The following is a 26,773-nucleotide window of genomic DNA, read 5'->3' on the forward strand; positions in this document are numbered from 1 at the left end:
CTGCAAATTCATGAAAAAACCTTCCTGAACAGAGAGTGGCATAAGACTAACTAGACAGGTGGACACAATTTCTGGCTTTTCAACAGAACATACATACCATCAGTGTTATTTAGCAGAAAACGCACATAAAGTTGACTGTGGAAGGAAACGCATACTATCACTTTTCTCCAATATGATCCATAGCTCTGTGAATACTCGTTCACAAAACAATAGAAGATCAAAATCACGTTGATCGAAGTATGTCATATTCCCAACTCACTGCATAATTCCTATCTCATAACTGAAATAATCACCAGCACTACTGCACACTTAACTGATAGGCAAGAAAAGCATTCATGTATTTTGGGTAGGTTTAGCTAAATGGCTTTTAATAACAAATGTCTTACAGTCATTCCTATCTCCTGAAGAGTCCTGTAGGCACAGGACAGTTATCAGGTGAACTATTCCCTGAAATCACCTGTGAAAGAATGTCAAGGTTCAAATGAAAAGTAACATCAGCCTTGTTAAATTCGCACAGACGTACACTGCAGTGTTGTGCTATGTACTAGAAGTTAAAGGTCTTACAAGACAGTCTGGAAGATACAAAGATTTATAAGCACCCAGGACAGTATGAAAAAAGCCTTAGTTAGGGGATAGAAACAGAAAGGGGGAGGAAAACACTAGTAAGCTAGAAATAAGTCCTATTTATACATAGGTAGGTTGTTCCATGGGATGTGTGCAGTTTAAGATGCATACTTAAAACAGCAAGCCACAGGCACTACTGAAGGAATTAAGAACAATTCAAAGCATGTACAAGTTATTCTATTTTTTAAACCAGTAAATAACATCCCAATATGAAGAAAAGCTGTTTCTGTAAGCAGGATGAAGATTGGAAGAATGTAACAGGGCCATCTAACAATCACCTGGGCAAACACTTCATCCTTTGCATCTTTATTCTAAAGAAGTACTGATGGAGGTTGAACAGTTCATCTATTCAAACTCAGTAATTCAGACAAGCCTTTTTCGATAACACAAATGTCCAAGGCAAAGCAGAAAACACCCTTTGGGGCGAGAAGTCAGGTCTGTAGCAGTAAGTCTGTTTTCCATATATCTCTGGATACTGGCACCTCAAAGACCCCTGGTGACCAGGGACACATCCATAGGGTCACTTTCAGGGGGTGCTCTGAGCACCAGACACTGTCATTTTTGATGCCTGAATCCTGATCACTAACGTATTTTTAAACAAGTCAAGGACATTACAGGATCCACAATCCCCTGGATCTCTCAAGTATTGTAAGTCACTAGGATTTCCTCAGCAGCAGCTATAGTAAAGACTGACCACTCCATACTCATAGCCATTGTAGCATTCCTCAATAGACTGTAATTTTGTATGCCAGACTGTAAACACCTAAGGCAGTTTGACAGTGGAGCTTCACAAGATTTGAGAAACAACTGCTGAATAAAGATATGACCACATGATCCAAAGTCATCTAGTTATCATCCACCAGCTGAGTAGGGGTCCATACATCCACATACCTGCCTCACCTGGACACCAAAACGAAACAGCCCCACAGAACTGAAGCCCAACAAAAAGCCGATTTAAGTCAACAGGGCTTTCTCATGCTTCTTCAAAAAGAAATGTTCTTGATTTTTAAAAAGAAGCTAAGAGGTATCTTCTGATCCTTTTGCTAACACACAGAGTCAATTTTATGACCTAGCTAAGATGTTCCAACACTGTTACCAATATAACGCATGATGATACCAAGCTTCTGGACTAATAATACAGACTTTCTAGCTGCCTATCACATGATAAATTAAGTCAGAAATGAGAGAGGATCCACCTATCCACCTATCAGACTGAGAAAATAAAAGTACAAATAAAACTAACTTTCAGCAACACTGACTACTCCTTTTCCCGAAAAAAATGAGCACACTAAAAAAACCCACCCAGCCACTTAGAGTGATAATTCCCAAACAACAAGCATCATAACATTAAAAAAAAAAGGCCACACAATGCATGTGATTTCAGAAACTACCTGACAGAATGAACTAGTGACTGCTCTAATATCACTGAACAAAGACGAAACAACTGTAGGAAAAGAACCTCTGGACAACTAGAGTACATGGAAAACAGCTAATGCTTTCATAAGGGACATTTACTTTCCAAAATCAGCAGCCTTCTCTGAAGGCATGAAGTAAGCAATGTTGTTACTATGATGTAGCTGAAATTCCAAACAAACAAACAAAAAAACCCCCAAAACCTCAAGTTCCATTACCTGAACTTCATAAAGATACTAGCATAAATGGAAAATCTTTCTCATGGAGTCATAAGCAGTAAAGAGAGAGAAAACAAAGGCCAGAAACTGCAAATGTTTGTAACAGAAGTGACTACAACTGTGGGTCCCCAAGAATTTCTGCTAACTAATCCTTAACTGTCTAGGAAAGGGGGCAAACGAGTGGAAAAGCGTGTCACAGCCTACAGATAACTCAGAGTTTTCAAAGTTTGCATAAAAGTTTGCGTACAAATTCAGTCTTTGTTTAATAAAGTCAGGACTTTGCAAAACTGAATTTCTGGGAGATGAAATGGAAATGAAAATTTGAATCACATGATGAAAATTAGTCCCAGGTATTCTTATACAATGATGGGCTATACTGTGAGTTTGAATTTGAAAACATTTGCTCAAAATATTTGCTAATAAAAGTAAATGGTTTTAGAAGTTACTAAAAAAAGAAAGAGAATGTAGAAACATCAGAACAGACTTAAGACTCTGGATTAAACCACTCTGTACTCATAGTTTCAATACTCTGAAGTCAAATACACAAAAAGAAAAAGAAAAGGAAAAAGAATGAGGATAATGTACTGAAAATAGTTCCAAGGACTTGCACATATGAAACGGCTTCCACATGAAGATGAACTTAAAGATAAGGACCCTCAGCTTGGAAAGATATGCTAAAGAGGAGGTGGAGGAAGAAAAAGAAAATATGATCAACATCTGTAAGATAAATTGTGCAGAAAACATAAATAGGAAACACTCCCCCCCCCCCAATTAAATTATCAGTCAGACAAAAAAGGAAGTATTTCTTCTTCATACCATCTAACACTCTACAGAGTTCATGATGCCATAAAGGTCAAAAGTATAAATGGGTTAAAAAATGGATTAGAAGTGCTCATGGGTATCTAAGTGGCTAATAAACACAACAGGCCAGATATGATCACTGGCTCTGGAAGTCCTTTAAGTACAGATTGATCTTTCAGAGATACACACCTCACAGCTTCCAGTATTCTATACTTCCCCAAGTTTCTTATCCTTCCACAAGTATCTGCTACTGGCCACTAACAGGATACTGGGTTAGATGGATCTTTGTCCTGAGCCAAAAATATAACTGCTTTTAGCATACCACCATCTGTCAGCCTTCAGTACAAAGGAAACTGGCAGTATCAAAGGCAGGCCATGGAATCTAATAGTGCAAGAGGGCATACAGCATAAGCAGTGCTGTTCACTAAGAGTACTTCAAACAGAATAAATACTTCAACACACAGTAATAAGCACAACCCTTTATTTACACATACTGTGATCAAGCAAGCACTCTAACAGATGACAGCATTGTAGTTGTCTGCCACAATCCAGGCATGGAATAGGGAATGCACAACATACATTTACCTGCCAGTTCAGCTCTAAGGTCATATGGAATGTCTGAAAGAACAAGGGGCAGCAAAATGATTCCTCGCTGCATTAAAATAGGCAAAACACATTTAATTTGGTTTACAGGGAGGTTCTCCAAACAATGTATTTTCACAAATGTAAATCAACAGCTCATCTGTTAACCATCAGTTAAGCAACAGTGCAGGTTATACACCTATGTTGGTAATGCAAATGGAAATTTATGAAGCAGAAACCTTTCCCCTTCACACACCACAGCCTTTCCCCTCCTTCCTCTACTTTCCTGCAAAGGAGTCCTCTCCCCACAATGCAGGATATCCAAGTATCTATTTTCAGAAAATTGCAATTAAAAACTATAAAGAAAGTCTCCTTGCACAAAACCGAGACAATCAAAATTATTGCGTAAACACAAATTTTTAAGTGTCGATATTAGCGCATACCATTTTCTTACTATCCAAAAATGAATGACTACTCATAGAACGGTCCAGCTATTACAATTAAACAAACCAGACAACAACCCCAGTAGATACAAATGTGTAGAAAGCAACAGCAGTAAAACCAAGGAAGTAAGACAGGCACATAAGTAAGTGCAGTGAAGCTGCCTTCTAAAGTTGCGTAAACCAGCACCTAAAATCAACATCTCCTACCTTCTCACTCAGATCAATCAAACACACTATGAAAAACTGAACATGAGCCAGCAATGTGTGCTCACAGCTCAGAAAGCCAACCGTATCCTCGACTGCATCAAAAGCATGGCCAGCAGGTCGAGGGAGGTGATTGTCCCCCTCTACTCTACTCTCACGAGACCCCATGTGGAGCACTGCATCCAGCTCCGGGGTCCTCAAAATAGGAAAGACATGGACCTGTTAGAGAGGGCCCAGAAGAGGACCATGAAAGTGATCTGAGGGCTGGAGCCCCTCTGCTGTGCAGAAAGGCTGAGAGAGTTGGGGTTGTTCAGCCTGGTGACATGAAGGTTCCGCGGAGATCTCACTGCAGCCTTTCAATATATGAAGGGGGCTTATAAGAAAGATGGAGAAAGACTTTTTACCAAGGCCTGTAGTGACAGAACAAGAAGCAACAGTTTAAACCAAGAGAGGGTAGATTTAGATTGGATATAAGGAAAAAATTTTTTACGATGAGGGTAGTGAGGCACTGGAGCAGGTTGCTCAGAGAAGTTGTGAATGTCCCCTCCCTGCAAGTGTTCAAGGTGAGGTTGGACGGGGCTCTGAGCAACCTGATCTAGTGAAAGATGCCCCTGCCCATGGCAGGGGGATTGGAACTATATGATCTTTGAAGGTCTCTTCCAAACCAATATATGACTACGAGCTGGTTAACAAAAAATTGACAATAGAGGGGAAAAGAACAGGAACTATTACAAATATTGTGTTGTCCTGTCAGCAAAATCTGAACACAGCAGACAAAGCTTAACTAGAAATCCTTTCATGTATTTATTCCAGTAGAATTTGATACATCATCTTTTCTGTACAAAGTGCTATTGAAACGGCAAGTTGAAAGTGTGCATGCCCAGCACTAAGCTTTGCTACACTCACTTCTTCATCTAGCCACCTAATTCCATCACGTGTGTAAGCAAGCTAATGCAGACTCCACACAATCCTGGGAAAGACACTCCTTCCAAATTTCTACCTATGCTCTGTGTACAAATTCACTGAGTAACCATGTGCTCTTACTAATAAAGTTTGTCCTTCTAAATTTTTTCTGCTTATTTCCAGACGTTAAGCTTCAAGTTCTTGGAGAAAAGACCACAGACTCCTATGGATAGACTTCTGGGTGTATCCAGGACACTTACATTTGCCAAAGCAATCACTAAAGACAAAATTGAAAAAGTAGTCCCACAGCTTTCAGAAGAGGTGAGCAGTTCATGTCTTCAGAACTACTCTGATGAACAAAGTTTAAAATTAAAAAAAAAAAACAGGTCTAGATTTCAATGGCAAAACCTGATTGATCCTCTTGAGATTGCCATAACCCCGGAGTGAAGGATGTGTAGATGGACAGAATTCAATGTAAAGAATTTGTAACCAAGAAGTAGCAGCAGAAGCAGCTTGGTGGAGACACTGTGCTCTGTCATGCAAGACAACTGGGATAGATTCTTGCACTTGATCTCACATACCAAGATGAGCACACAAATGCTTGCTTGACCAAATCAATTACTTTACCTACAATTAAAAGTAAAAACTACACCTCCAAAAGTCTGTTGCCCTTCACATCTTAGTTGTGCAACCAGAAGTCAAATTCAGTATACTGAAGTTGTAAATGCATTTACTAAGTGTGGAACTTTGGAATGAATGATTCTATTCAAGACAATTTTCATTTATCTGTTGGGTAAAATCCATACCATTTTAGTTTATTCACAATCAACACAAAGCATCAATGGAATTAGCTGCATGCTACGTCCATATCCCAATAGCAGAGCATTTACTCACTCCTGGTTCTACTTGAGTTCTATCTGCAATGTCAATATGGACAACTTCAACACTCTTCCATGTGTTTGGATCTAAATTGTGCACCTGCAAAAAGAGAAAAAGGAATGATTTCCATGCTGTCACCTTACACAGTGGTGCACCTTATGCAGTACATATGCGTGCCATGGATTTTTTCTGGACTTCGTAAAGGCAGTGTTCTCAAAACCTATCCCTTCTTTCTCCGTCTTTCTAAAATGGAATCATCTCCACAGTTATAATTCACTCACTAACCAATTTTAAACCAGCACAAAGCCTTCACTTCTTGTGCGTTCAGGAAACCTGGATTTAAGATTAAGCTGTATTCTTCTGTCACATTTGTTAGCACTAATGAAATCAAGCTCTAATTAGAAATATTACCCATTCAGTAACCTGCATGAGCTTTCTGATCTAGAAAAAAGCCGCACAAATTCCCAAGTGCAAATATTGCAGGTTTCAATGACCTGACTAAATCTAGAAGGTTCCCTAAATCATAGGATTGCCTTTAATATGGACCAGATGAAGTGTGTGTGGTATAAAGGTATATAAAGGTCTGAAGATGTAATCAGCTTCACACCTGTAGTCTGTTAGGCATACCTAAACTTACAATTATAGCAAGCAGAGCTGCCCAAGAAATACTCTCCTTCTCTGTAGCACATCCAGTGCTACAGTTCATCCAAGCACTGAAAATATACTGACAACTATTCCTTTGTGGATGGTTTATAAATATGTTTGTCACTATAGATAAAAAAAATCTCCTGAAGAGACCTGTGAACTGAATCAACTAGGGAGGAAAACAAGAGTATTGCCAGCCTGGAAAATTTACAGAAGCAGCTTCAATACATAACTCTACAGAAGTGTACACAAATAAAACTCCAATAGTCTTGTGAAACCTGTTTTCAGACAAACTTGTCAGCCTCAGTAGCACTAGCATGTCTAAGGTAAAAGAACACGAAAATAAAAAGAACTTACTGAAAACCTATTTAAATATTTGAGTGAGACTCAAGCATCTGCATTGACCTCAACATAAAAAATAACCTTCTCTTGTTCTTGCATCTCATTAGGAGAGAGTGCTTGACCACCTTAGAAGGATTTGAATAATGCTTTTCTTGGTTTACATTAATCACTGGTAGGGCTTTGACTTTATGCAGTAGTTATCCCCCATTACCAGGTATAGAATGTTTTATCTGTATGACTATGTGTTGAAAACACTGGTAATGCTTGGTATCCAAGTCCCAACTCACATTCTCTGATGTCCCCAAATCTGGTTTATGCCAGGTCTCAATTTTTATGAAGAAGTCATCTTTCATGTATTCGTTCTGTAAGAATTAAAATCAAAAAGCATGAGTCTGATTACACCTCTCTGCTTGAATTCTAGATAAATGGTATTTACACATAAGTCACTACTAAGCCTCGACTAGCCACACATTCTATTTAAATTATAAAAGAAACAGGCCCCTTACCTACACACAGAAATAGGTACAATGAAATAAGTAATATCTAAATCGTAACTATAAGCTGCAACAGTAAGTACTAAATTAAAACCAGTCATATTTGAGAAATCCAACTCTACCTTTGGGCGTACAAATAGAAATACTGTAATTTACCATCCTTCTTCCTCAACCCTGAAATTCTTTACCTCTATGTTCAAGTAATTTTCAAGTTATTAATATTGCAGTTAAGACCAAACAACTAAAATATATTTGCATGGAATTTTTAATAAATGAGGCTATTCTGAGAGGCAGGAATAATAGCCAATAAACATTAGATCTTCCTGTATAGCACAATTATGATCATAAAGGTCCAGCTACCACTAAATTGTATGTCTAAAGACTTGCACACAACGCTTCTAATTTCAGAAGTAAGGAAGCATACGCCAGTGTGCACACATATCACGATGAGTCAAGCTAAACAGTTCACAAACTCGTTTGTTACTCCTTATGTTGCATCTACCTAGTGACAATCTAAATCAAGTTTGCAAGTGAGCAGATAAAGCAATTTAACATTAAACTTATAAGCTTCCTTAAACAGGTCATCAAAATACATACATGGGGAAATAAAGTCTTGATTATCTCTTTCCCATGCACCTTAAAAAACAAAAACCCCCAAACCTCCAGCTATGATGATCCATTTAGAGTTTCAGTTAACCCATTTTAACTGAAGCAGGATTTCACTTTACAGAAACGGGATTTCAGCCAGTTAGGGACTGATTTTATTTCATTGCTCTTCCTGCATTCAAGAGTGTAGAAACCTCTGATTTGCTTTTTTTTTTTTTTTAATTTTTTAGCATTACATCTTACCAGGACAGACATTATGCAGCTGTAACGGTAAGTACAGGCATAAAAGAAAATGTAAAAAATGAAAGCATTTCTCTGACAAATTACGGTTCTTTCTAATTATAGCCAAGTGCAGACAAATAAAGTAACAAGAAGCTCGATGCCAGGAACCCTGGCAATGCATATAAAAGGTTGGAGGTAGCTTGCTAGAGTCAGAGTCAATTGTAGCAGTAATAACAGATAAAACATATTTCAAAAAACCCAACATAGGACTGATAGTAATTCAAATACTCACTGTCACAACTGGTCATTGGAAACACAGGCAATGAAAATGAAAAGGAAACACAAAGTGTTAGATACAATAGTTTCTGGAAAGTCTTACATATAATGATTGCTTCACAGTATAAGAAACATTCAAAATTAGTCTAAAAGCATTTGTGTGCATCAAGTCAGCAGAGTTCAGCAGACTTTGACTTGCTAGCCTTAACCTTGGAAGTTCATTATCAGATACTTCAAACTGTTCAACAGAAACACAAAAGAAATAGAGCCTACTCTTAGAACTTATGCAATTAAAAGTATTAAAATAAAGCAGTCACCTTGTTCTAACAGACTATGAAAAATTAAATTCTTTTCAAACAGGCTCTGTGCTAGACCATAAGAGAATCGCCTCTTCAGTCTTATCCTAGGGACGCTGGATACTAAGACTCTGTAGGAGTCTTGCTCTTCAGAAGCAGCTCTCCTTTTCAGAAGAGGAGGTCTCACAAACGCAAATCTGAAATACATTTTCCACTTGATGACACTGTCTTTTCTCCTAAACCATTTAAGACCACCCCTTGACTGAACACTGACAGCAAAACACACAACGGGATACCTACTTGTTCTACAGTAGGGATACGCATTCCAAGCCTTCTCGTGGAACACCAGGGAGCCTTCTGGAGCAATCATCCTTACAAAACCAGGAACTTTACTGTGAAAAACAAACATTGACAACATTTTAAAAATATTTGCCAGCTGAAATTCCTCATTGATTTCTTCCACTCTAATAAGAAAGGCACATTCTACCTAAGCGCTTTAAAGGTTATGATGTACAGGTTATCCACAGTTAAATATGCAGGAACTCCAAGAATGTTACTGATCACAAAATAAGAAAAAAATGGGGAAGATAGTTGAGAGTGAGCTAGAAGTAATTCTGGAAGCACTATGATCACAATGAAAAAACTCTGCTTTCTTTTCTCTTCAAGAACAGCAAAGACAACTGTTGAGGAAGGGCACTGCCCGGGAGTTCTCACCTCCAAACTCTCTAGCAAAACTGCAGGTTCATCAGTAAGCAAGCCTGTAACTTGGCTGGCCTGCAGCCTGTATGGAAGACCATTCAACTATTTCAACCATGCCTGAAGAGGAAAACTGCAGCCAACTGCAAACGTATTCAGTTTTTCAACTTTTTAGATCTTTTTTCCCCAATTATAAACATTTGGAATACTAATCCTCACAACTTGACAATGTATTACAAATTCTAACAACATGGCTGCCTTTACGGTACTGCAGCCCGCTGGAGTAGAATCAACTGTTAATCCCTAGAGGTTCAGATCCCATCTGGGTCAGTTTTCCAAATAACCTAGGTTTTACCCACTCTGCAATGCATGTAACTTCTGAAAATATTTTTTATCTTACTCATTCTCTCCCAGAACAACATTACCCTACCACACCACAAGAACTTGTGCGATGCCCTTTAGAGTGTTTTTAAAGAGCATTCACACAATAAGAACTCCTTAAATACCAGATCATATAAAAACATTCTTCCTTTATAACGCAATAACCATTCTCATTTTCTCTGACCTTCTATATCAACATTTCTGTCCTTTGGGTTACCCAGCAAAGCATCTGTGATACCAACCCATCATTTCCGCTATATACTAAAAATTCAGATTACTTCTATTTAGAGACACATTTGCCTATTCACAGATCAGACATTTTGCATGGTTCTCCATTACTCCATCCCACAGATTTGAAATCCACTGTATTTCACGTTTTCCCACTCACCAGAGCATTCATGCACAATTCAGCAAATTACAGAGTGGTAGAAAACCACAAGTACGTACCCCAGAATAGTAAACAATGGAAGGCTGCCCTCACTTTTAAACATTTCTCGCTCAACACCAAGTGACCATAATAAGCATCAATGTTTTTCTCACCTCTTTAAATGATAGATTTTGTGAGTATATTGCCCCTTCTCACCATCCTTTTCATAAGGCTCATTTTTTAAGACTTGAATTCCTTCACCACCTCCTGTTTCATTTTTGCTAGCTTCTGCCACAGAATAAAGTTGCCCAACTTGATACTGAAAAGTTAAGAGAAGTAAAATTTCAATATTGAAGTTAGCCAAAACTTGTAATGCATAAAAAAATTTAGCTGTTTCCAGTGAAAATTTGGTAGTACAAACAAAATTATCAGGAAAGTAAAATACACCATATAAAAGATATTTAGTAAAATATGACAACCTGCTGGCAAAATTTATCTGTAGTTCACAAGCACCAGATCTACATTCAGCTTGTTTCACATTAATGCAAAACTTTGGTATAGCATACTAAATATGTTATTCTTCAATTTTCTCATCCTAAAAGCAAAATACACGCGTTGTTCTTAATTGTATAAAACAAATATAATTTTTAGTTTACAAGATTTTGAAATGATTCATTTTCCAGCCTAAGCCTCCCAAATTCATACTTTTAACCGACTAGATACTGCTCTCACAGGACCCATAAAATGCAAACTGTAGAAGAAAGCAAACATAATGTTTTCCCTCAGAAGCATGTTCAGGCATCCTACTTTGACTTTCATTTAAATGTATCTCAGTGCCATTTAAATTGCTGGCTTCAGATCTTGGAAGATGATTCTTACCTTTGCCTTTAGAAAAAGGCTTGGAGTCACTCAATGCCTTGATCAGCAGGGAAATTCTGCTGCAGTGCAGAATTACACAACTTTCTTTTCTTGCTTGTAAGCCTTGGAGTGGCTCAGAAACAACTAAAGGTTCTTTGCCTGCAGGCATTTGCCTCCTTTGAAATTCACTGATCTGCAAGAGGTTAACTCTGCTTGACTGGTGGCTTACACATGTGGTAACTTACTTGTGTGGCAGACTGGTGGGCGCACAGCACAAAAAACATTTAGATCCAGGCTAGTCAGATTTGGGTAAGACACTAACATCTTCCCACCCATCACCCCAAAACAAATGCAGGTAAGATGAGGACATACCTCTTGCACTGAGCAAGGTAAAACCACTCGGCTGAAAGAGGAAAAGAGCAAATTCAACAGAATTAATAATTAGGCTTCATCTGCAAATAACAGATATAAACTGTAACAAAGACATTCAAGAAGAAAGCATCAAAATGAGTCAATTCAAGTTTTCCTTTGCTCTGTGACAGTAAGCCCAATGGATATAATGCAACAAACCCAAGCAAAATTCAATGACAGATATGTTACAAAAGGAAAAAAAAAAGGGTTAAGAATGTTAGAAGCTGCAGAGAAGAGCCAGGAAATCTAGGATCTACTTCCAGTTCTGCCATAACTCTGTATTGTGCTGAATTTGTTTAAACTTTGAGGAGTGAGCTTTTTTCATGTGTTACACGGTAAACAGTCCTGTCTGTACAATTTAAAAGGAGGACAAATGCGCAGGCCCTCAGAGCCTACAAATGAATTTTGACAATTACAGCAGCTATGAATCATTTAAAAAACAATCACAGCTCATATCCCATTTAAGTGGCAGAAGCAAGAGTGTTTTAGGCAAACAATACAATACACTGTAAACAGCAATATCAGGGGATGCAGAAGGTGATTTTTCACAGCAACAGTACACTGCACAGACAGTCTTTTTCAGTCTCACCTTACATAATAAAATGGACAAAGATGATGCAAATTATTATCGTCGCAAAACAACATCATAGAACAACTACATTGTTCCTAAGGCTTTTAAGTGATGTTACCTCTTTTACTGAAAACCTTACAACTGTTAAGATTCAATACGACACAATCCTCCTGAAAGCGTGAATATAAATTAAGTCTGTCCACTAGTCTAGAGAGGAAGAAAGTTATAATTAGCTGATTCAACTCTTGCTACCTGCTGCTGTGTCTGTGCTTTGTGAACAGTGAGTTTGATATGTTTTTGCTTAGGTATTACTATGAAAATTACTTCAGCAGCTTGAGTGTTCTGCATCCCCCCTACACGGCAGAAAATGCAGCAGCCTTGAGAAGACAAAAACTATCACCCCTATGGATCAAATTCAGTCTTGCAATTTCCATGCAACTTTTTCTTTATCCCTTACTGAATAAAGATTTTTCTATTTTAGTCTACTATGTGCCTCGCTAAAACAATTTTATTTAAAACTGTGAAACCTTCAGAGAGAAACTGAGAAAAACATAATCAGCCTCGAATGTTGGCAAGCATCAGGCTGAAAGCAGAGCTTGCATCCAAACACAGAATGACCAAATGGCAGTCAAAATAGAATTCCCACAAGGAGCCCCGTTATATCTGATTTTACCTGACAAAAAAGTCCTTAAATTGTTTTTAAAGCTGGCTAGCAAGACCAATAGAGAGAGAAGACACCTGTCTTGGCATTAGCAGATGCTGACTCAATACCTAGAGAGAATGCATTTGTGGTTTGCAAGGCAGCATAGGAGATTTTTGGGCAACTCCAGCTTTAGTCTTTAACAGGACAAAATAGGAGTATAATCAGGAAAACACAGCAAATGTACAGATACAAGGAAAGGTGAGGAATTAAAGGAAAGAATTGTAAGGAAAAGGGTTTTTTTTGAACTTAAGAATGATGACAGGCAAACAATGCAATAATTCAAAAGAGCTGAGTAGCAAAGAAATTGATGAGAACTTACAAATAAGTACACAGCCCACCATCATCTTGTGGGAAATACAAGACAGACAGGCAGCTTCTCCTACGAGGACTGGTGCAAGCTCTTGCTAAAACTCAAGAAAAGCAGGACACTTGGTTCTGCATGCCACACTACTGGATACAGCATCAGTACCTCAATCCTGTCCATCTGCACCTACTCTCTGAAGTTTAGGTAAATCTTTTAAGTATCCTTGAAAGCCTGTTCGGAACCTAAAAAACACATTCGCTACTATCTATTGTTTTGAACCTACGCATCACCTTTACTACCGCAGCAAAGGCTACATGTTACTAGACTTCGAGGTAACTTAAAGCCAAAGGTGTGTGGGGGAGAACAATCCAGCTGGTGGTTTGCTGGCAGAAGACCTTAGGGGAAAGATCTACCCAACGACATGGAGTTCCTGGCACCGCCAGAACAGATAACTGCAGAGCAATGAAGGACACTGACACCACTTCAGGACTGTCACCACTGCTGCTTGAGTTCATTTACTAAGCAGAACGGGGTCCCGATTCAAAAGCACCCAAGATAGAGCACTCCTGCAACGTCTGTCAGCTTGCAGGGACATCGACATCATCACCTTGGTAAAACATTAACCCCAAGGGAATGAGTTTGAGAAACTCATCATGCGGGGACACAACTCACTCGCTCCGGGGCAGGGATTACCGGTCAAGATCACCTCTAATGCAAGCACACTCAGGTGTGTGTGAAGTGTCAAGCAGCTACTTAAGGCTGAAGGCACGGGACGTGGAAGCGGCAGTGAAGCACAAAGCAGACCCGCGTCCCGGGCCGGCACCGCTCCCAGTCCCCCACCGAGCCGCTCCATGAGCCCCGCGGCGGGGAGGTGGCGGCAGCATCCCGGCCCGGATGGTCACGGCGGCCCGGGGCGCGCGCGCCGCCCCCGCTCGGCTGCCACACACTGCGGTCCCTTGAAGTCCCGCACCGGGGCCCGCCCATAAGAAGGGAGAAGCCGAGGCCCCGCGGCTCGGCCGAGGCGGCGGGGCGGGCGCTGACGGCGCCCAGCGCAGCGGAGCCAAGGGAGGCCCAGCGGGGCGCGCGCCGGAGCGGGCCCTGCCCCACCCGGCGGCGCCTGCGCGACCGGGCCCGGCAGGAATGGGCGCGGGAAGCGGCCGCTGTGCCGGTCCGTCCAGTCCGGGTCAGGCCGCGCGGGCCCCGGCCCCGGCCCCACCGCCACCCCCGACTCACAATTCCTTGATCAGCACCATCTTCCCCTCGCAGGCCCGCACTACGCACGCGCGACCGGCACCGCCTGCCCATGCTGCACTGCGCGCTTCCGGAGGAGGCCCCGCCCCCAAGGGCCGGTGCGCCCAATCCCGCCACGCCGTGCGTCCCCGCGCCCGCTGCTGACCCGAGCGCACCGTCGCATGCTGCGCGGCGCGCCTGCGCAGGTCGCCACCAATCTGACGGTGCTCAGCTCCCGCGAGCGCCCCACCTTACCCGTCGACAGCCAATCAGGGCGCGCTGCCAGCCCTGCCCGGTCCCAGTACCGCCCTCGCCTCGCGTGCCGGCGCCGCGACGTCATCACTCACCGCTCCCCGCGCCCGGAAGTGCTGCAGCGAGGACGGGGCGGGGCTGAGCGGGCCCCGGGCCCCGCTGCCAAGAAGGGCGGGCAAGGCCCCTGCGCGAGCGGGCCGGTGCCGGCGTCACCCGCGCAGCCCCGCCGCGGCAGCGGTGTCCCGACCAGGCCGGTGTCCGCGCTGGCGCGGCCGGCGGGAGGGGCCCTCGCTCGGAGGAGCAGGGCCACGGCACCCGCCGTACCTGCTGGGCGCCCCCGCCAGTACCCGCCCTGTGGAAGCCGAGGAGCGGGGCCGTGGCAGCTGCGCGCGGCCGGTGTACGGGCTGGAGCGGCTTAACGAGCTGCTGCGCCGCTGGGAACGCTTGTAAACCTGCAGGCCTATAAAAAATGAAGCTGCTAATTGAGATCCCGTTTTGGTCACGCTGACTACACCGGCGAGAGAAAGCCGTTTCACACAGCCCCGGCGAACACTTAAAAACGGCTCGCTGTGCTAAACCCCATTTCTCCAGATTCTCACAGGGAGGTGTCATTGCCTTTGCCGTTCTGTCCCAGTAGACTAACAGAAGGAAAGTGCTGTTCAAGTGAAATTGCTCCCAGCAAAGAAGCCCAGCATCGGGGAAATGAGAACTTGAAATGCTGAGTCATCTAATTTTTTTTCCCAGTGGAAACACGGGACAGGAGGGAGGCCAGATGGCAGCTACGTGGTCCACAGACGCTGCCCACCCCTTGCGCCGTACATCTCTGTTCACCCACAGTACTATGTGCAGCTCCTCCATTTTTAACGCCATTGCTGACCGGCCAACGCCACTGTCTACATTTACACTGCCAGCACGATCCTTCTTTTGTTGCCTGGCACCTCCTCTGCCAAGTAATGCTACCAGATTTTTTTTTTTTTTTTTTTTGGGGGGGGGAAGCTAAAATTTCCTTATGCAATGTGTTGCAGGCAAAATCCTTTTCTTGCGCATTGCTGTTACAGAACCTCTGGCCTGCCCCTGTTCTGCCACACAAATGAAAACACAATAAATTAGTAACAGAATTGCTAGTGCCTCCACAAAGGGAAAGACACTTTCACTGTTTCAGTACAGGGTGTAACACAAGGAGCCATGATTACTGTGTCCCATGCTGCCCTCTTGTGAGAGAATTTCTTTTATCCTTTATCACATTCACAGATAACAAGGACACCAGAAATTAATCAAGGAACTGACTTACGTAGAACACAGAACACGACTCAGTCATTACTGGGCTCAGATCCACCTGCACCCTCTGGTCCCACAGACCTGCTGGTGACATCAGACCATCAGCTTTCATTAAAAATAAAAAAACGGAAAGAGCCTTCAAGTTTTAGACCTCAGGGGCATTGAAAGAAGGCTGAAATCAGCCCCAAAAGTAGAATATCCATTGAAGCTTCTTGAGCCTGTAAAGAACCTGAAACACTAGTCCCTGAGGAGTGAAATTGCCTTCGAATCTCAGGGGGGTGCTGGTGCCAAGTCCCTCTACATTGGGCAGCTGACTCTACTCAATTTATGACTGTGTGGCAGGAGATGAGTTTTACTGAGGTACCTGGTTGGGGGGCAGAGGGATGGGACACACTTTGACTATAGGGTGAAAGAGCATCAAAGCTCCCAGCTCCCTTTTCCTCCAACACATTTCTATTAATACAACAATCAAACAGCAGAGTGGGGTCAATAGAAAAACTTGGGGGGGGGGGGGGGGAGCAAGATAACTAAACCTTTACTCTAGGCATTTAATCCAAAAAGGGTAATATGCAGAGTTTTCTCAAGTAGCAACAAATCTTTATGTAGGAGTCTCTCAGGATTGAATTCCAAAGCGAAAACAGGAATATGAAGGAGACAGAGAGGACAAAACAGGTGCCACTGACTGATGAAGATAAACCAACTAAAGTTTTTATAAATATACATGAATGGTGAAGCTTAGAGACCTGGAATGAGGAGCAAATGATAAAAACTGGTTATAACTTGGCTATTCCAAGCTGAAGCACAGCAGAATTTAAGAAAACCCAGGACTATGCCTTGCAGAGAGACCTTATCCCTGGAACGAGGACCCAGCCCTGCTTACTCTCAAAGCTGCTGCTAAACCACTGGAATACACCTGGCTTTCCAACACAGGGTGTAGAAAGGACAACACGGGTCAAGTTTCCCCAAGTTGCTTCTGTATGTTGTATTTGGCTTTACTGTTGTTTCCATAGTGATTAAAGTTTATCCTGTGGCAAAAAGATGCCCTAAGAACAAAGCAGCTGGGTAACAATATTTCCATTTCGGGGTGCTCAATCATCATCATTCAGGTAAAACCACAGAATTTATTTAAAGTAATGCATTCTAATTATATTTATTTGCTTTCTAGTTTCTGAGCATTAGCTTTCTTTTTTTTTTTTTCAGATTTTTCTTCATAGCTATGCAGACTAGCCACTTTTGCTTTATAACTGTTGGAAATGCTCAACCAATGTAAGACTAGGTAAACTGGAAAGAAAAAAAAACCCACATCATTTCAAGATCTGACAAAGGGGAAGGTGAAACTTTGCAGTTTGGCACTGCAGAAGGGAAATGATTTCTCCTCAAAAAATGGAAATATGTCTGGCTGTGGAACAGTTCATAGCATTTACACCTGCAGAGATTTTCATTGTGAATAACGGTGCCCTATTGCTGACAAGAGAAAGGTGTTATTTTAAATGGAGATTTGTGTCAGCTGTCAACCCATAGGAAGCTTAAATGCACAATTTTAATTTATGGGTAGCTACTGCATTTTAACTCTTCAGTGGGATAACTACTGGTGTCCAAAACTGGCTAAGGCAGATTTTCGCACCTTGTTGAATTGCTGTCTCCTGTTTGAGCATCAGTCTCAGCACAATGCCTGTGTTCCCATGTTTCTGAATTGCATCCTTTTCCCCAGAAGCAACTCCCGACCCTACTTCCAGGCTCACCCTTGCCTACCCTTTCCCTTGAGAAGCCATCTTCCCCAGCTTCTGTTTGCCAGTAGCTAGAACTTATGAAGATTTACACATCAACTCCACTAGAGTAAAGGAGAGCAGAAATTCACAGATAGGAAAACTAAATGTTGCCAAACAACCCTCCTACAGATAAATGGCTTTAAAGAAAATCCTCAGTAGGCTCTGCCTATGAAAACATACTTTCATTCAAGACTCTTGCAATGTGAAAGACGGATGCTATGGAAACTGCCGCTCAGACTTATGCCTGCACTGGCTTAGTCTATGAGGCAAAGAAATTACAAAGGGCTGTGCCAGGGCACAGTGGTGGGGCTTCAAGTGTCTGCTTCCTGAAGTTCTCAAGCATTCAGTATTTTCCTTTATTTGGTTTTTCGAAATCCTGCCTGAGTGCAGTCCCCTGCTGCTGCTCTTTCCCCATATGGACAACATTTGTCTTTTGTTTACTCAGCCAGCTGCAATGTGTGCTCTCCCTAAAACCCTTATTCTCTTTGTTTATATCTACATTATACCACACACGATAGTATCATCTGAGTAGCTGCATCCTGCTGATTCCAGACTGTGCATACAGACAAACCACTTCAGAACAGCCCATACAGTTTCACCACGGTCTCTGCTCATGAAGGGGATGCCTCCCCAGCAAGCTGTTCTTCATGGGAGTTCTCCAGCCTACGCTTGTCTTGCGTAGGGAACACTGTCAGTGTAGTTGCACATCAGTGGCTCCTGGCTTTTGTCAGAGGTTGAGCCTGCTGAGACGTCCTGCTGCCTGAACACAGGTTTGCATGCACGTGAAATGGGATGATAGCATTAAAACATGTGAGCACTGTTTCAGGAACTCTGCAAAGGGACCTGCTGGAGGCACATTGGGCCATGGTCCATCACACCACGAGCTGGGTCCCTGGGCAGGTCTGTGCTATCCCTAACTTCGTGTCTGTGTAGAGTCCCTAGGAGACTGCTCTAGGTCTGTGCATGACTTTTAAGGGACCTTGGGAACCTGCCTGCTTCTGAAGTTCCTTTGACCCTCTTCTGGTCTCCGACCCTCTTCTGGTCTCCAGCACTGTGCTGTAGTGCAGGCTTTGCCTTTGCTCTGACACCTTCCCACCAACTGCAGCAGGACAATTAGCTGCACCCGTCCTGTGGGGTGAGAAGGCAGAAGCTGCAGCGCTGTGCTGCCAATGCAGGAGATGTCACTGGTTCTCTGAAACAAAACTACTCCCTTCGAGTTCCCAAGCCTCTATTCCTCCTTCTGTGACAGAAGAGGGATTTGTATCCACGGCAAACATTTCCATATAACGAACTGAAAATGAGAACATGTTTTTTAATATTTGAACACTCTTTTATGCTAAAAGATCAAAGTTGTGCACTTCAGCACACAGGTTGTATTGCCGTGTGATTCGAGAACAGTGTAGGTGAGGTCAGCATACCTGAGCCCTGACATTTCCAAGTGACTGGAGTTATCCCATCTGATCTGCCAGCTCCTGTGCAGAGTGGGTGCCCACATGCCTAACCCTAAGAGTAGGCCTTTCTCCCCTTGCACCTCAGAGTATCCTTTAGGTATACCTGCATGTTCTGGCCACATGCAGGAGTAGCAATGCATGTGCTCTGCCACCAGCTCTCTCTGAGCCACAAAGCACCGGAAGCCTGAGGACTATCCAAGAGAACAAAAGATGTTTGTGACGGATGCTTCTCAAAGATTGCTGCCAGCCACTGGAAAACAAACGTCCCTCTCCAAGGGCTTCTCAAGAGGACATGGGAGAGACTTGCTAAGAAGAATGCAATCCCCTGTATGCTTCTGGTTTGTACAAGTGGCAATTGCTGCAGTTGCCTGTGGAACAGCTTTCTTGGAGGCCACTGAAATACCAGCCACAGTCATTTACCAATAAAACCACATGCAAATGATGTCATCATGTAATAGAAGAAGGCTGACAGGGATAAAAAGTTAAGTTCTTCTCTTTGGAGAGTACATAAAAAAATAACGAGAAAGCGAGGCCAGCTGGGGAAAGTATTATGACAGAACTAGAGCTGGAGTGCTTGCAAGGAAGACCACAACCGTTCTCAGTGAGAAGCAAATGCTGCCTCCAGCTGGGAGCTGAGATCAGCAGAGCTGCATGGCATGCTCTGTGCATCTGGTACAAGGATGAGGAAAGGGCATATGCAGGTATACACTACTGCTAGTGTACGTCAATCCACAGTACGCATGTGCATATCGACACTCACAAAATGCTCCAGCCTGTACCTGATATGTATTTGTGTATTAAGTATTCAACACAAAAACGTTCAAGGTCAGGCTTTAAGACAACTCCCCTCATTTTTGCAGTGCTGAACTGACTTCTCCCCACACTTGCTGTTCTAGAAGCATGTCTCTGAAAGGAACAGGACTTTCTTGCATGTCTGAGATACAGTGGCAGATTCTTAGTAACAATGTCAGGAGAAGCTAAGGCATCCACACCAGCTGCCTACTGATTTACACTGGATGTGTCACCACGTTGTAGGTAATCGTAAGAGCACAACTAAGCTGAAGCAGCCACCTATAAAACCTTTGTTGGGGGCTGCACCATCCATGCCTTCAAATACAGAGAATCAGCTACTTCACACGCATTCCAGGAAAGGTCCCTTACAAAAGAGTTAATGCCAGGAAGACTGCAGTCATTTACATGGTTCAGATCATCTCATTCTCAGCAGATCAAAGATTTGGAGGGTAGGGACTGCACGCCAGTAAAAGCCTGCTGTGTTATGACCAAGGATATGGTTGGCGTGTTCTGTCAACATGGCCAGAGGCTGCATTTAACGCAACTGGGAGACAGGTGTCAATGGAAATTTCCGAGACCATAAAAAAGTCAAATTCTGTTTAGTTTCATCTGGTCACCAATGCCTCCCCTAAGCACAAGTGCACCTTTCACATGGGGGCAGAAGGAAGATTTAAGTCAGCAAGTTCCAACTGGCATTGGTATGGGGAAAATATAGCATACCTTCAGCACTTGGTTCTTCCACAGTGAAGGGATGGGACTGGGCGATCCTTGAAGCTCCTTCCAACCCTACGTGTCCTTTTGCTGCCAACTACAACAAGACAGGCAGCGAGCAAATATTGACGCTCTCACCACCTGCTAGGAAAAGGAAAAGCAATTTCCAATCATCATTTGTAACAGGAACACTACATTCTGCCACAAAAAGAGGAGGAAGTTCTCAATGACCCCTCACTTCCACAGGGGAAGCTGAGGACAGCTGCTGTATGTTAGTCATACTTCACCACAGAATGCAGATTTACGCATGACTTCTTTGCTTCTCGGAAGCCAAGACAGCTGGGTGCCAGGACAGAGAGCAGTGTGCTAACAAATTCTTCCCCAACATCATCCTAGATCAAGAGACTGAAGTACTGAGAGAAGTCATGCTTTAATAGACACTGAAATCACAAAGAAAGAAGGCCAAATGCCTTAGCAGTTTCAATAAAAATATGAAAATCTTTTTACATGGTAAATTTCATAATATAAAAAGTTTAATGCTGTCTGGAAACAGAGTTTTAATTTACAAAGAAAGTCCATATAGGCCAAACATGGCTAACACTGCATACAAGGAGAGCAAGTGCTAAAGGGCTGCTGGCTTGGAAGAGTCTTTGCTGACAGTCCTCTCTGAGTTACCATCTTCAATGCTCTTTTGAAGGAGTTCTGCAACCGAGGGGCCAAGTTTTCCACACACATTTGCAGCCTTTGTGGACAGCATGGCAATGCAATGAACCTGAAACCGCTCAAACCCATTATTACTATCTAGCCTGAAATAACCCGTGTTTCTTAACAGATTCACAGATATTTCTGTGCACCTGGATCTATCCCGCAACTTGAAAGAGATGTTCACAGAACAAGTTTGACCTAATGAAAGAAAATATGGCCTAGAGTGATATATGTGGGTGTAGCACCCCTTCAATGCTTTTTCCTTGTTTAAGTAAAGTATGATTAAAAAGAAGGAAAATCAGTACCAGGCCAGAGTACAGGCTAACCAACAAAATCAAATTAAACTGGATTTTGATCAGAGAGATTGTTTACTGTTCCCATTTAGTTGGACTTAAAGACAGTCAATAAAAAAATCTGTAATCTCACACAGTAAAACGTACTGGGCAAAACCAAACTAAAATATATTCTACGGCCTTGGAGAATGGTGGCATGTGGCAGGTTTAATGTGAAGGTGGATAATACCTAATTCTTATTGCTCACTGTATTAAGCAGTGTTGTCACTTGTACCATGCACAAATACAACAACGACAAATGCATTTAAACTCCACAGAAGGAATTCTAATATCAAATGGAAAACATGTTATTTTCATTTCCTGAATTTCTCCACATATTGGGCAAACCTGATAAAACTCTTTTTTCCTCACAAAGGGGTGGTTTCTCATTCAAGGGGTGGAGGAGTGAGGCACAAGGTGTGTGAAGTATCTCCCAGCCATGAGCAAGCATGCATCTTCATGGCTCTCATTAAGCCAACGGAAGTGCCCTGTGTCAAGTCAACGGGAACACATTTCCCAAAGGACTTGTTCTAGTGACACTTACCTTCCATATTTATATAACACCAATTTCCCAAATACTGAACTTCCTCTACTTCTGAACCCTTCCCTGTTCCTAATGCTGCCCCGCCCTCCCCCCCCCCCCCCTTAAAAAACAACAACAGAAGAACCATCCCCCTGCCCCGATTTAGTTCTTTCTGAAAACTTTAAGCCAGTATGAAACCTACTGGCAGCGTGAAAATGGGTTGTATCAAAATGGCAATATATAATTTCTACAGATTAAAAGATCCTTTAGTTATGGAAGTAAACTACAAGTAAAGAGGCTTATGTCTGGCATGTTACGCAGCACTACAGGGAGTATTTGCTGTTACTATAAACAAAAAGCTGCCCACTTCCATCCTGGATGTTCCTGGGATGTCGTTTTAAAACAGTTGCGCTGGTTAGAAACAGATTAGGTGACATGAAGTCTCTCAGAGTCTTGTGACACAGCAAGTTGCATCATCAGCAATATCACCGTCTACATGATGGGTAGACGCTGTACTGACTCATTTTGGCCCAGTATTCTAATTTTTCCTGCCAAATGACGAGAAGATGAAATCTAGCACCAAACCATCACAGAAAGATGTAATGTACAGACAAATAACTTGTATCATATGAGTTGAACACATTTACTCAACTCTTTTGCTACATTGCATAATACGAGTAGATGTTTTTCTGCACTGAAACTTTTGTGATCATCCATCCCTTGTTAGCTGACTGTAACAACACAGCCCTATATTCTTTGCCTTTAGTGCTTGTGTTAATTTCTTGCGATAGCAAAAAGGAAAACATTCTCCCAAAACCAGTGGATTCTAGAATATACTTAAAGTAAGCATTTGATATATGCACCATGAGTAAGCTGAGGCTAAGTAATTTTATATTCTGGTGTCAGAATTGAATCCTCTGTCCTGCTATCATGCTTTTCCGCCAAGATGCCTAAGAAAATCACAAATGATCAGATCCCTATTTTCAAGAAGAGCATCCAGACACGATAAGTGCAACAATTACCTGCATCAGCAATGTGTCCCTAATACATTTACAGAGCTGACTGCACTCGCCATTCAGGTAGTCAGTTGCAAGACTGGAAGTTGACTCAAGATCCAGCTAAAACTCAGGGCCTAATTAATTAAGCCTCACAACACCTCTGTGAGGTAGGTAGGTAAGTATTACTATCCCCATTTAGATAGAAAGGGAAGATGAGGCACGGAGAGGTGAAGTGATTAGCCTTCAGTCGCTCAGCGAATTTTGGGAGTGCAGAATAGAAACCAAAAGCCTTGGTGATCCAGTGCTCCGACTTCATAGCACATGGCCTGTGAAATATTTTGCTCGGATCTAAGTGTGCAGTGTGGCTGAGTTAATGCTACCACACGCCCACAGTTTTCAGTGCATGTATATTATCGTTTTGATTCTGATTACATCACTGCATTCAATAGCTGCTTAAACGAAATAATCTCCAACTTGATCCATAACACCTAAACACCATCTAGCCTAGGAAAGCTTACTTTACACATCATCCCTGGCGTGCTCTTGGTTCCCTTTTCTCCATGGATCAGAGGGCGCACAGGTTCTGCATACAGCCACTCTGCTTGTTGCCTCATGTACGTGCTCTGACTGCACTGACATCTGCTTAGACTGGTATACTTGCTCCAGAAGAAACTTGCTTCCACAGCAGGGGAAAGGTTTGCAGACCTGCCTGTGATGAGCTATGTGGAATGATTTAGCAGGATCAGTGAAGGATTTATTCGGTCAGGTGATTTCTAAATCACATACACTGATGTCACATTCCTGCCTACTGTGGAACCGTAAAATAACATTCTGAGCTTCAGTGCCTGTAACCCTTTTCTGTGCACACTCAGCAGACAGAAGACATCTGTGCTGCCCAAATACCTGCCAAGATGAAAATTTCACCATCATAATGCTGTGTGCCAGAAAGATCAGAGCATTCAATAAAACCAGAACTTGTCTCTCTGACACATGCTCACTACCTCACGCCGAGGCTCACCTTGCTTGTTATGCCCCAAATAATTCTTTTTGAGCAGACCAACCAGCAAAATATCACCTGAAAGGTTTCCCTCCAGAAAAGTTACCTGAGACACAGGTTTTAAAATGGGGCACCTCTGTCCTCTTGTATTTGTTTCACCAGCCTCTAAATGATGCAAGAGAACTGCCAGTATCATGCTGCTATGGAGTTCTACTGCCAGCAATTTCTTGTGTTTTGCTAACTTGGCAGAGATATTTAGAGGTATGTTACCTTGTTCTCTCTGTCAGCCTTTGAAAGCAATCAAATAAATGGCTTGTACTTCTCCAGGCAGAAACTTGTGCATACTTCCTTTGTGGTAGACATCAAAGTTCTGCCTCCTCTCACTTCCCTCTCCAATCCCTGATATGTATAATTTCTGTATAAAAAGCCAGCTGTAAAACCTCCTGTTAGGTTAAGAAATACAAGAACGTGGCTTAAAAGCTAGTATTTTATGAACAGACAACTAGATTCATTGGACCTGTTGCTGCAAATATGAACGCTACGCAGAACCTGTTACCAAGTGAGTCTGGCCAAGGTCCTGATCAGGGAAACCAAAACCCATCTGTGTAAGGCCCATGTTCCTATGCAGTGACAGACAGGGCCAATCTGTCACATTCCTGTGCATTGCCAACTGTGGGTATGACCACGGCTTCTTAGATAATGGTTCTGTATTGATAAAGGCAAGTGGGCAGAAGCAAATACTTTTACAAGATTGTAAGTCATCAGCTGGTACTCAAGACATTTCAACATTTGGAGGAAGGAAAAAATCTTCCCGGTGACAAAAATTTATAACCGTTCCCAGATGGCAGCCTCAAGGGGCGTGTGGTTCCTGGAGTGCTACTGGAAGGTGGAGAATGAGCTGATGTCACTGCATTTGTAGTTTCAGGGTGCCTGTGTCCATTTGGAGGGTTCTTTTGTGGAGAAGCAAGGTGTTGCCCAATAGACAGGTCCTTTAGTTCCAGCTTATCTGCACTTTCTTCTTTGCTGTGCCTTGGAGATAAATTGAGCAAGCTGAGGACATCTTTCTTAGAAGTCATTGTTCCAGGAGCTCCCCGGAGAATCTTTATTGGGCCAGTGGAGTGATGGGGGGTGCTTTGCCAGAACATCTTTAAGTTGTGAATTGCTTGCACTTTTTCATCAATGGCAGCCATTTTTAATTTGTCTATGTCTGGGGCATCAGCTGGACTTGAGCGAGCAGAACCAGCTGAGGAATAAGAAAGAGCAGGAGATGGAGTGCTGCCACCAGGAGACTGATGCCCTGAGCTTGGAGAGATATTTCTGGGTGATTTAGAAATATGAGCACTGTAGGGAGAGCTGGGGTACTTGAGTTTAAAGTGAGGCTGCTCAGTTAAGGACCCATGTGAATCACAACTTGGAGATGGCTGCCCACTGTACTGGCCTGTGCCTTCTTTGTTTGACATCTCCGATGTCGTAGGGCTGTTATAGCCAGAGCTCACTTTCTGAAGGGATGAACTCCTTGTTGGAGGCTTTGGTTTAATTGCAAGAGGTGAAGACTGATTCTTCTGACTAGAGCTGATTGGCCGACTGAATGCACTGGTCTCTGAAGATCTGAATGCAGACATACCTGCTGGGGTGGAAGCCCCATCATCTGAATTGTTGCCCTTGCTTATTTGGCTGCTGCTTCTCTGAAGACGTTCAACAGCAATGAGGTGACTCTGAGTTTCCTCCAGAATTTTTTGGGCCAACTCTTGCGGATCAAGCTTTGGATTACTGTCCTCCTGGGATTTGACAGTGCTGTCAGTCTCGGTGCTAGACTGGTCAGATTCCCCTGTATCAGAACTTGCAAGTTTCCCAACTTTTTGGAAAGGTGAATTTGGACTGGGAATAAGAGTCATTTTAACAGGAGAATTTGGGGTACTTAGGCTCCCTTTGGAGTTGACCGACTCTTTAATGCCTACAGTCCAACCAGTTTTGGGCTGTCTGTGATCAGGAGAAAATCTTGGTTTTACATTTTCTTGGTAACTGGCCAAAGGCTCATTGCTGATTATAGAAAAACCTTCATATTCTTCCTCATCTTTGCTGGCTACAGTGCTGGTTTGTGGTGACAACTGGCTCGGTACTGCAGACCTATGTGGATAGACGTTCTTGGGCCTCTCATAGTCCTGGCGTCCTCTGTGTCCCACACCGTCTGGCATGCTCTCTGGCTTGGAAACAAAACTCATGGAAGAAGCAATGGAGCTCAGGCTATACACAGAAATGGCATCCGATGCAATGCTGTCTGGACAAGTAGGAGAAAATGGAGGGTTTTGATACTGGGGTACAGGGTTGGAAATAGACTGAGCAGAAGCCAGTGACTCTAGTGATGAGGAACTGTCCAGGCTAAGGCGCTTAGGCAGCTCTGTAGAATCTAAAAAAGAAAAAAATAACATGTACAAATATGCCCCTAGATACACAGTAAAATCAAACAAAACCAGGTAATGTTCTTATCAGAATTAA

At 42.7% G+C, this 26,773-nt stretch overlaps 2 protein-coding genes across 3 annotated transcripts in view; both read right to left on the reverse strand.

Annotated features, from left to right (window-relative positions):
* The window catches only part of PITPNB (phosphatidylinositol transfer protein beta), a 35,284-nt gene extending 20,791 nt beyond the window's left edge, over positions 1-14,493 (reverse strand). For both annotated transcript variants that reach the window (XM_059827636.1, XM_059827637.1), the window contains exons 1-7: positions 14,473-14,493; positions 11,623-11,653; positions 10,566-10,711; positions 9,249-9,340; positions 8,669-8,676; positions 7,342-7,416; positions 6,083-6,166 (exon numbers count right to left, since the gene is read on the reverse strand). In XM_059827636.1, coding sequence (XP_059683619.1) covers positions 6,083-6,166; positions 7,342-7,416; positions 8,669-8,676; positions 9,249-9,340; positions 10,566-10,711; positions 11,623-11,653; positions 14,473-14,492 — 456 coding nt within the window. In that variant the 5' untranslated portion in view covers position 14,493. The remainder of the gene's footprint in view (positions 1-6,082; positions 6,167-7,341; positions 7,417-8,668; positions 8,677-9,248; positions 9,341-10,565; positions 10,712-11,622; positions 11,654-14,472) is intronic.
* An 8,003-nt stretch (positions 14,494-22,496) lies between these two features.
* TTC28 (tetratricopeptide repeat domain 28) overlaps positions 22,497-26,773 on the reverse strand; it is a 195,634-nt gene continuing 191,357 nt past the window's right edge. Inside the window, exon 24 of the mRNA XM_059827937.1 lies at positions 22,497-26,684. Within this exon, the coding sequence (XP_059683920.1) occupies positions 25,060-26,684 (1,625 nt within the window). The 3' untranslated portion in view covers positions 22,497-25,059. The remainder of the gene's footprint in view (positions 26,685-26,773) is intronic.

Source organism: Gavia stellata, chromosome 21 (assembly GCF_030936135.1).
Source record: "Gavia stellata isolate bGavSte3 chromosome 21, bGavSte3.hap2, whole genome shotgun sequence".
Taxonomy (NCBI): Eukaryota; Metazoa; Chordata; class Aves; order Gaviiformes; family Gaviidae; genus Gavia; species Gavia stellata.